The sequence below is a fragment of the Vitis vinifera genome, chromosome 10 (genome assembly GCF_030704535.1).
Source record: "Vitis vinifera cultivar Pinot Noir 40024 chromosome 10, ASM3070453v1".
Taxonomy (NCBI): Eukaryota; Viridiplantae; Streptophyta; class Magnoliopsida; order Vitales; family Vitaceae; genus Vitis; species Vitis vinifera.
Window position 1 is genome coordinate 9068971 of NC_081814.1, and position 11981 is coordinate 9080951.

Here is an 11981-nt window from a genome sequence, read left to right on the forward strand (position 1 = left end):
GGATGGAAGGTGGGCGCCTGCTTATTTCACCTAGAAAGGGATAATGAGAATTGCCAAGGGACTTTCTTTAGAGTGCAGGGAAGGACACCAAATCCAAGGGAAAGTCGGGGAATTCTGCATGTGATTTCCCTTGTGTGCATAAAGTCATATCAGGTGCGGATTTTATTGAAGAATGTTCATCCTGGGCTGTGTTTGGAAATTATGACCATCACAGTTGAATGGCCAAAATTCTAAATGAAAAACACCCTTTTTGTTTTAAAGTCATAATGATTATCATTCCTATGACTAACATAGTAAAACAAAAGCCTGCGACAGGGTACGTAGGCAAATTTCAAAAATAGACTGGTAAGATTAGAAAACTTGTTGAAGCCCATCGCTTTATTTCTGTTCAATCATTTGACAAAAAACACCATCTATAATTTAGATGTTCAGGAAATATGTTCTTGCTACAACTGATACCCTTTCATACAGTAGCTCAATTTCTATAGACTGGTAAACCATCTAGATGTGCAAGGCTTCCACCGTCAGACTGAAAGCAACAAGATAAGCTCAACATGGTCTTGAAAATTCTGCCAAATCCTTTAATAATGCATGCATATCACTAAGTATGAAATCAATAGCTACTACTACAATTGGAAATCTTTTATGTCACTCCATTCTGCAAAGAACTTTCAACCAACGCCTAGAACTCCAGGATGCATGTATAATATATGCTGCTTCTATTTTGTGTGATAGATAAATGTGGGCATGACTTAATGCAAAAGAAACAAGCGGAATTTATATTTTTTGGCTGTATTTCATCTTCGGCTAGGTAGACACTCGAGATGAATACTAGACCTGGGGAGGAACTGCATGAACTACTGTAAACTTAAACTTCTCTCTAACATCAAGAAGGACAAAGGTTTGGCACAAGTTACAAGACAAACTTCTCGTGTGTTCTTGAAATTGGCAAAGATGTAAGCTTCATGAATCATCAAATAGTAACGATGTATCAGCATGGATTATGCATGTTGGGCGAATGTACAATTATAGAATCTATAAATCAAAGTTCTCACATTTAAGAATATTTCTCATGGAAGAAAAGCTGCTTAAAATGTTGTATCGAGTGAAGGAAAAATCACCTTCCCCAAAAAGTGGCCAATGCATAGGACATAATCAATAGTGTAGGAAGCTTTCCTCCATGTGTCCTTCTCAGGTTTGAGACTTTTTTGCCGTTCAAGGTAAGCAAATGATTCATCTAGGAGCAATCCATTTGGACCAAGACAAGCTTTGGCGCAAGAGGAAAGACATATTTATTTCTTCCCCAATGCTAGACGGAATGGACAAACCAAGCCAACCGAGGACTTCCAAACGGACAAACCAAGCCAGTTAGAAATTCCAAGCATTGGACAGATGATTAATCACCACCAATGTCTGAGTGACAATCAAGAGAACATTTATACTCAAAAATCAATGTCATCCAGTTGTTACACACAATCGACAACATTGGCAAATGTAAATGCATAGTCAATGATATGGTCCAGAATTCTTGCACGATAGACAACAAATAACACCAATCAGCAGCTCTTATTTGATATGATTGTCCAATCCGTGTTGAGAAAATTGGGTATAAAATACCCTAATCATCTATGAAATTAAAGGTAATCTCGTAATACATTTTTCATTTCAAATTATTAGACTTATTCCCATGATGGATTTGATTAAAAAGACATCATTTGGTGTTTGTCTAAATTAGTTTTGAAATTAAAAATAAATTAATATTAACTCATCATAATTATTAACTAATATCTAATTTAATTGATTTCATATTAATCCTTAAAGTAACTAAATAATCCTAAATGAAACTTAACTAAATCTTGAGATTATGTTTGGTTTGGAGGATAAGATATACCTTAAGGGGCTGTTTGGTATACGAGAATAGGGAGTGAGAATAGACATCTCATTCATTTTCTCTCTTATTCCTATGTTTGGATAAATGTTAAGAAGACAAAAATAGAATAAAAAATTATTTAGGTAGAAATCAAATCCAACTTATAACTGAGATTTGAATTCATCAAAAGTAGGTGATATTCTAATTCATTAAACCCATTTGATAATATAAAATAACCTAAATTTACTATTTTACCCTCTTCTCTCATTCTTCAAGCCTGATGCTTATCTTTTTTGGAAAACTAGAGACCCATTCATCATCTACTTCTATGTAACAAGTGATTCTCCAAAACTGAATCAATCAAACCTTCCACGACATTTAGAAAAAAAATTTCAATTTCTAATTTCTAGGGTTTTAAATGAAATTTGAATTCTTTTATATTGTCTTTTGGAAATAGGAAAAATATTTGCTAGGTTTGAGAATTTAAATATCATAATAAATATTTTTTTTTGGAAAAATATAATTTTGTAACTACTTAAGCATGACAAATTATTCAAATTTTTAATAAAAACGATAGATAATTGAATATTTGTACATTAGGGTTATATGATTTTTTATGGTTAATTTTTTATTTATTGAGTATATATATATATATATATATATATATATTTAGTTTTATTATTTAATAAAAAAAACTCTCAAAATTTATTTTTTAAAAATAAAAATAAAAATAAAAAATTATTTTAAATTATATGGAAGGATATTATTGTAAATTTATTTCTTTTTCATTTCCATTCCTATTATTATCAAACATTGAAATGGAAACAAATAATGATTCCAATCTTGCATTACTAAGTTCATCCAAATGCTAGAAATGGATGTAATCTCATATTTAAACATGCTATATATATATATATATATATATATAGCAATTAGATCATAAACGGAATTATAAACTGATCGGAAAACATACCTCCTGCCATTGCATTCTACAAGTTAAAATGATGATTACTACTCAAAAACCACACATTTTAGATACTAACTTTCATGAGTTTTACATCTTTTGAGTAGTAATTATACCTAATATGCCCAAGTAATACATTGCTACCCTTGCAAGAGATACTAATGGTTCTTTGTTGAGTTTTGGAGATATTTTAAGGTGATTTTTGAAGCATGGAGTGACAAATGGAAAATGGAATGAAGGAGGGTACATAATGTGGATGAAGAGGAAGAGGAAATGCACTTGGACCAAGCTTTGGAGCTTAATTGAAGGTGGTGGAGATGGATTAAACATGAAGAAATGAGAGAAATTGCAAAGAGGAGCCGGAATAGCATGATTTTTGATTTCGCATGACCATGCGAAAATTTCGCATAGTCATGCGAAATGAAATAGAAAGGTTGTGGCTGCAGCACATAGAGAAATTGTGAAAAAGTGATTTCGCATGACCGTGCGAAACGCTCCAGAAGAACAAAATTGAAGCTGATGGATTCTCCACTTCGCACCATCATACGAGATTGCTAGGGGATCGTGCGAAAATGCATTCTCTCTAGATTCCTTGATGAAGAAGCATCCGAAAGACCTCTAAAATGTTGCCAAGTGTCCTTTTTACCTTGGCCTATAAATAGAAACGAGATTTACTCATTTAAGGACCTTTTGATACATTTTCTAATTGTAGAACTTTTCATACTTCTTCTCTCTATATAATTCTCCACTTTCCTTCAGTTTCTCTTATTTTCTCGGTAGCCAAACATGTCTTGTGAGATCAAATCTCCAAGCATGAGTGGCTAAATCTCGTTTTTCTCGGAGGAGGGAGGATCTAGAGGCAAGATCTATGGTGAATTAGAGAATTGAGCTTGAATTGCTAAGGTAATTTGATCCAATTGATTGATTAATTGAAATTTGGGGATTTTTCTCTTCAAATTGTCTTGGATGATTACTACAATGCATGCTAGGTAAATTCATCAAATTCTTAATGCTAGATTTGATGAGATTGAATAGTTGCATTGTGTGAATCATTGGAAGATAATTTAAGATGAATTGAATATATGATTCAAATTGATCTCTTGGATTAGATTACCTAATTTGAAGAGAAATTAGATCTAGATCTAAAGCTAAATCAAAAATCGGTTTTGATGAAAATTTAGGTTTTCAATCTAACTTGATGAAAATTATATCTTAACACCTATTCACTATGGAAATTGCTCTCTAGAAAATCCTAACTCCGAGAATCTCACATCTTATTAATTTTCTTCTCTTTTACACTTCATTTTCCTTTCAATTTGAATACATTGTTACCTTGAGATTTTATCATGCATTTTCAAACCAATTTCATTTGATCACAATCATTTCTTATCATCTCATTCAAGCCTTAATTACCAAGAATAATCCATCCTTGTGGACGATACTTAAAAACCACTATACTACAGTAGTTTGTACTAAAACCACTTTTTGATTGGGTACAAATTGCTATAGAATAGTGAATTAGGTTATAAATTTTGTTTTGATCCAATAAACGACAAAATCTGAGCGATCAAATGAGTTTTGCTATTTTCGGGTTTCGTGTGTTTCTAAACCTTCACAATCTCCACTTAGATGGTGTTTTGAAAACTGAAAAGAGATTGCAGGCTTAAGGTACCCTCCCGTTAGTGTTCTGCCTTGTTTTAAAAGACTCTCTCCATCACTGAGTCTACTTGGAACGTGCACAGAACATGGGGTAGTGATGCGAACGTGGTTTGGAGCATGAATCCTCGTTCCTAAATTGATGGAATGATGTGGACCACATTCCGAATCACATCTTCGGTTTATTACCGAAGATGCAGGAGAAATAAAATCCCAACATTCACCCACTTGGTCCATATATTCCATCATTCATCATAGCAAGAAACAAAACACATGAATCATGGTGATAGGTCCTCTAATATCGAGTATTATCTTCCATGTATCACAATGCATCATGTTTCTTAAACACTAGCCCATATGGCTTAATGAATAAACCCTATGTTTATTCTAGGTCCAAACATTAATGATATTTCTCAATAAATGAATAAAAGTGTACACAAAGAAAATCAAATATGAGAAAACATCACAAATAGAGTTTCATTGAAAATAACATTCGTTCTTACAACGAAAATCATATAAAGGAACCAAGTCCCAATCTATCTACATGATCCTTAAATTTCAACGGTGGCATGCCTTTAGTCAAAGGATCAACAATCATCAATTCAGTGCTAATGTGTTCAATAACCACTGCTTTCTCTTTAACACGTTCTCTTAGGGCTAAATACTTGATGTCGATGTGCTTGTTTCGACTGCTACTTTTATTGTTCTTAGCCATAAAAATTGCAGCTGAATTGTCACAATATATCTTCAATGGCCTAGAAATTGAATCCACAACTCTAAGCCCAGAAATGAAACTCTTTAACCATACACCATGCTAGGTAGCCTCAAAACAAGACACGAACTCAGCCTCCATAGTGGAAGTTGCAATCAAAGTTTGCTTTGCACTTCTCCAAGAAACAACTTCACCGGCTAGCATAAAGACATATCTTGAAGTTGATTTTCGCAAATCAATGCAGCCAACGTAGTCTGAATCAGAGTAGCCAATCACTTCCAAATTATTAGTCCGTCTATACATAAGCATGTAGTCTTTGGTCCCTTGAAGGTACCTCATCACCTTCTTTGCAGCTTTCCAGTGGTCTATACTTGGATTACTCTGATATCTCCCTAACATCCCAACAGCAAATGCAATGTCAGGTATTGTGCAGACATGAACATACATCAAGCTTCCAACAGCAGAAGCATAAGGAATGTTCTTCATTTTTTCCCGCTCAAGATCATTCTTCGGGCACTGGTCCAAATTGAACCTATCGCCCTTCACAATGGGAGCTATACTTGGTGAACAATCTTTCATTCGAAATCTTTCTAAAACCTTGTTGATATAGGTCTCTTGGGACAAACCTAAAAGGCCTTGAAATCTGTCTCTCTGTATCTTAATGCCAATGACATAAGTCGCATCACCCATATCCTTCATATCAAAGTTTTTAGATAGAAACTGTTTCACCTCATGTAGCAAACCCTTATCATTGGTTGCAAGTAAAATGTCATCCATATACAAAACAAGGAAACATATCTTACTCCTACTGATTTTCTGATATATACATTGATTCATAATGTTCTCCACGAAACCAAATGAAGAGATAACATCATGAAACTTCAAATACCACTGATGGGATGCTTGTTTCAATCCATATATGGATTTCTTAAGCTTGCATACCAAATGCTCACTCACCACTACTAGAAGAAAATCCTTCTAGTTGTTTCATGTAAACCTCTTCCTCTAGATTTCCATTGAGAAATGTCGTTTTCACATCCATTTGTTGCAACTCTAAGTCAAAATGTGCAACTAATGTCATAATGACACGAAGAGAATCTTTCTTAGATACAGGAGAAAAAGTCTCCTTGTAGTCAATTCCTTCATTTTGAGTGAATCCTTTAGCAACGAGTCTCACTTTATATCTTTCAATGTTGCCCAATGGATCTTTCTTTGTCTTGAAGACCCATTTACATCCAATGGCTTTTGCACCATTAGGAAACTCAACAAGATTCCAGACTCCATTAGATGCCATAGAATTCATCTCATCTTTCATAGCATCATACCATAAATTAGACTCTTTGCAACTTATGGCTTGTGAAAACGTTTCAGGATCATTTTCGGCTCCAATGTCATAGTCTAATTCTTGCAGATACACAACATAATCACTAGGTATTGCTGGTTTTCTCACTCTTGTAGATCTTCTTAATATTGAATCAACATTTTCCTGAGGATCACGTTGCTCAATGGGTTGTTCAATAATTTCTGGCGAATCTTGAACAACTTGATCTACTGGATTGTCATTAGCAATTTGTGGAGCTTCAATGATTGGTTGTCTATCACCCGTTTGAACTTGAGGGGCGTTCTGAATGACAATCAATCTATCACTTGAAGTGGATGGTTGAACATCTATATGATCTTTTTCAAAAACAATGTCTTGAAATCGATCACTCCCACTAATCAAGTCATTCTCAAGAAACTTAGCATTTCTTGACTCCACAATTCTAGTGTTGTGAGATGGATAGTAAAATCTATACCCTTTAGACCTTTCGGCATATCCAATGAAATACGCACTAATGGTCCTTGGGTCTAGTTTCTTCTCTTGTGAGTTGTAAACTCTTACTTCAGATGGGCATCCCTAAACGCGTATATGTCGCAAACTCGGTTTCCAACCTTTCCATAATTCAAATGGCGTCTTGGGGACAGCCTTTGTTGGAACTCGGTTCAATATATACACTGTTGTTTTAAGAGCTTCAGTCCACAAGGATTCGGGAAGCTTGGAGTTGCTACGCATACTCCTAACCATGTCCATTAATGTTCGGTTTCTTCTTTCAGCCACACTGTTCTGGTCTGGGGAACCAGACATGGTGTATTGAGCAACTATCCCATGCTCTTGAAGAAACTTCGCAAATGAACTAGGTGTTTGTCCATCCTCAGTGTATCTACCATAATATTCTCCACCTCTATCCGTTCTCACAATTTTTATTTGCTTTTCGCATTGTTTTTCTACTTCAGCCTTAAAAACTTTAAAGGCACCCAATGCTTCATTCTTGTTATGAAGCAAGTAGATCTACATGTATCATGAGTAATCGTCTATGAAGGAGATGAAGTATTTCGGACCATACGCGTCCATGTCTTGACAACAAATATCTGAATATATGATCTCTAATATGTCTGTGCTCCTCTTGGCACCCTTCTTAGACTTGTTGGTTTGCTTTCCCTTAATGCAGTCCACACAAGTGTGAAAATCAGTAAAATCTAAAGTACTAAGTACTCCATAATTTACTAATCTCTTAATTCTCTGTATGGAGATATGTCCCAATCTCTAATGCCACAACATAGAGGAATCTTCATTCATAACACATCGTTTTGTACCAATGTGAACATGCATAGTATTATTAGTGGTATTATTTTGCAAATTGATAGAGAAAAGACCATTAGACAATGTACCATTTCCAACAAGATTAGATTTATAAAACAAACTGAAAGATGTCTCATAAAAACTAAAGGAATAACCCAAAGGTACAATTCTTGAAACTTAAATCAAATTCCTAGAGAAACTTGGAACATAAAATGTCTTTTCTAAATTTAAAATAAAACCACTACTTAAAACTAAACTACATGTTCCAACAACCTCCACATGTGAACGCATCTTGTTTCCTGAATAAATGCATTGCTCACTTGGCATTGGCTTCCTTAGGTTTCGCATACCCTGCAAGGTATTCGAAACATGGATTGTAGAACCAGAATCAATCCACCATGTGTTATAAATAACATCAACCATATTAGATTCATAACAAACAAATGAGATTGGTTTACCTTTCTTCTCAAGCCATTTCTGGAATTTGGTGCAACCATTTTTCTTGTGCCCTTTCTTCTTACAGAAGAAGCACTTATTGACTTTCTTGATTCCACCTTGGGGCGGTATTTTACCTTTCCCTTTCTTTTTGGCCTAATTTTGATCCTTTCCTTCCATTATCATTAATGCACTCTCACCCAATTCCATTTTCAACCTTCCCTCCTCTTGAACACACATGGTCAGAAGCTCATTAATTGACCACTTATCTTTGTGTGTGTTGTAGGAGATTTTGAAGGGTCCATATTGTTGTGGAAGAGTGTTTAAAATGAAGTGCACAATGAAGGAGTCAGACATTTCAACCTCAAGTGTTTTCAATTGTGCCGCAATATCCCTCATTTGCATTATGTGTTCTCGCATACCACTCACATTGGTGAGCCTTAAAGATGAAAACTTCATTATCAGGGTGCTGGCAAGTGCCTTATCTGAAGTCACAAATTGTTCATCAATAGTCTTTAGTAATGCCTTGACATTGTCATGCTGATCCACAGAACCACAAATACCATAAGAGATTTTGGTCTTTATGAACATCAGACTAAGGCGATTTGATTGCTCCCATTGTTCATAAAGAGCCTTTTCTGCTGTAGTGCTGGTGTCAATAATGGTTTCTTTGTCTTTCCTAATAGCATAATCAATGTCCATGCACCCCAAATGAAGGAGAATTCTCTCCTTCCAAACCTTATAGTTATCGCCTTTTAATTCGGGAATGTCACATTTTATATTAGAGAAATTCGTAGGTTGCATGACTGCACAAAAATTAAACATACATGCTTATAATTCAAATTTGAGACTAATAAACAAATATCATGTTTTACCAATGTAATTCATGTTAAAAAATTATGAATCTAGTGACATAAAACTTGTTTGTGGGCTAAAATTCTAATTCAATTAGATCCATGTAAAACCTTATGATAAAACTATCAAATTGTGTTTTATTTCCTAATTCCTGTGGGTAATTAAGAAATATAATTTGATATTCCACCCTAATTAATTATACAAATATAATAAAAAATTCCTGTGGGATAAAATTTTGTTATATCAAATATAATTAATTACCCATAATGTCATTTTCCAATATGTGATCCCAAAACAATTAATATATAATTTTGCATAATTAAAGATGTTGTGACTAGTCCTTAATTAATTAAAATTATATGGATCACTTGACATTTAATTAATTCACAAGAAAACTTATATAAATTGCATGAAACAATAAGTAATTTTTTTTTACACAAAACTCAATATCAATGTGCAAAATTTCTGAAATTGTACAAGTTATAAGCACGTTAATATCTAAAATTAAAACCATAAAAGCCTTTAAGAATAAATTTAATGTGCAAATTATTTAATTTAATGTGTATGCACAATAAACCATTAAAATAAAAATATGCATTCAACTAGCAAAAATAAATAATATATCACATAAAATATCCATAAATTAACATATTTTAAAAACACTAAATTTTATGATTTTTTTTTTATTATTACAATTCACTAGATCCAGGGAAACGGAAATCCGTGACATGCAAGTCTTGAGGCAGAGGCTTTGTTGAAGGAAAGAAATACCAGCTAAATCAATCTCTTTATAAAAAAAAAATAAAAATAAGTTTATAGGTTTTTGACAGGAAGACTCAAACCTGTGCAATCAATGAAGGTAGACAAGGCCATGACCAACTGGGCTACTGCCCATTTTCTGATTACTTTTTTACTTATTTAAGTCTTATTGACAGTCAAAATGATAACCCCTTGTTTCAACCGGGTTTGTTTGACCTATCTGCAACCCGAAATAAAACCCGACAGTTTCCAGGCATTCTAGACACCAAATTGATGATTTAAAACACCAAAACCTCCAAAATACCAAAACTCATTTGATTGAAAAATGCAGATTGTAAAATGAACAAGGCAAAGGTATACAAGGCTCTGATACCAACTGTAATCTTTATCTAAACATGCTATATAAAAAAAATTAAATAACAATTAGATCATAAACAAAATTATAAACTGATCGGAAAACATACCTCCTGGTATTGCCATTCTACAAGTTAAAATGAGTTTTGCTATTTTCGGGTTTCGGGTGCTTCTAAACCTTCATAATCTCCGCTTAGATGATGTTTTGAAAACTGAAAAGAGATTGCAGGCTTAGGGTACCCTCCCGTTAGTGTTCTGCCTCGTTTTAAAAGACTCTCTCCATCATTGAGTCTACTTGGAACATGCACAAAACATGGGGTAGTGATGCGAACGTGGTTTGGAGAATGAATTCTCGTTCCTAAATTGATGGAATGATGTGGACCAAATCACGTCTTCGGTTTATTACCGAAAATGCAGGAGAAATAAAATCCCAACAATGGAATCATCAAATTCATTTCTATCCACTAAGAAATAAGAATGAAAACAAAATATTCATTTCCATTCCCTATTCCGACCGTACCAAACACCTCTTAAATGGTATATAATATCAATGAATGTTATATTAAGTGGACATAATATTCCAAAATCTTATTTCAGGATATATTATGTTTTGATTTGTAAAATGAATAAAAAATAGAATAAAAACATATTATTTTTTAATGTTCAATATTTATTTAAAACAAAAATTTTATTTCACTTTAATATTTGTTATTAAAAGAAATATGAGGCCTATTTGGTTGTTTTTGAAAACTGTTTTGGAAAGCAGTTTTTGGTATTTTTAGAAAAAAAAATTGTATTTGGAAACTAAATTTGAAAAAAAAAAACATGTTTGGTTAACTTAATAATTTTTTTTAGAATAAGTTAAACAAAAAACATGTTCGAAAGTTGTTTTTTTTAATTAATAAAGTATTTTCTTCCATTAACTTGATATTATAAATATATAAATAATTTTTATATATACAATTCATTTAAATTAAAAATATATATATTCTATTTTCAAATTTTTATACAAATTATAATTTTCTTAAACAAATGATGACTTTGTAACCATGTGTAATTAATTAATTTCAATAATTTAAGGAAAAAGAAAGGGCTTGCGGGTGGGGTTGTGGTGGTTGGGTGTAGCTCATCTTCGTAGAAATATAAAAAAAATAGATAGGAAAACATAAAAAGAACGGAGAAAAAACATGAAAGATAATTTATTTTTTAAATAGTGAAAAAATAATGAAAACACATTTTTATTGTTATAAAAAAGTGGTTTTTGAGAATATGGAAAATACAAAAAAATAAAAACACATCCCTTCTTTTTAGTATATTTTTTTTTATTTTTAAAAATAAAAATTAGTTCTTGAAAATAACAACCAAACAAGTCCATAAAATCTCTCATATGTGCAACATTATATGAAAATTGTTTAACAATTTAAAATTTAGTAAATAATTTTTTATTTATTTGTTAATAATAGTCTGATTAAAATATTTATAATTTATAATAAAATTATTTTATGTTATTCAATATATAAAAATAATTTATATATATATATATATATATATATATATATATATATATATATTAAATAATATATATATTAATATTATTTATGATATATTGTATACATTTTTAGTTTTTTTCAACTATAAATTTACTTTTTAAATTAAAATTTTATTTTTAAAAAAAATAATAAAAAAATAAATATATGATATATAATATATGCCTATGTCATATTTTAGGTTATGATTAAATAAAGATAAAAAAGTT

General features: G+C 32.2%; 1 protein-coding gene across 1 annotated transcript; it reads right to left on the minus strand.

The window, feature by feature from the left end:
* Positions 1-8413: 8413 nt before the first annotated feature.
* LOC104880546 (uncharacterized) lies at positions 8414-8959 on the minus strand. Its single transcript, XM_010657493.1, has one exon. The coding sequence runs from the start codon at positions 8957-8959 to the stop codon at positions 8414-8416; it is 546 nt and encodes a 181-aa protein (XP_010655795.1).
* Between the last annotated feature and the right edge of the window lie 3022 nt (positions 8960-11981).

What these genes read in the sequence shown, in the direction of transcription:
- LOC104880546 (XM_010657493.1), bottom strand. Translation starts at nt 8,959, where the DNA reads ATGGACATTGATTATGCTATTAGGAAAGACAAAGAAACCATTATTGAC.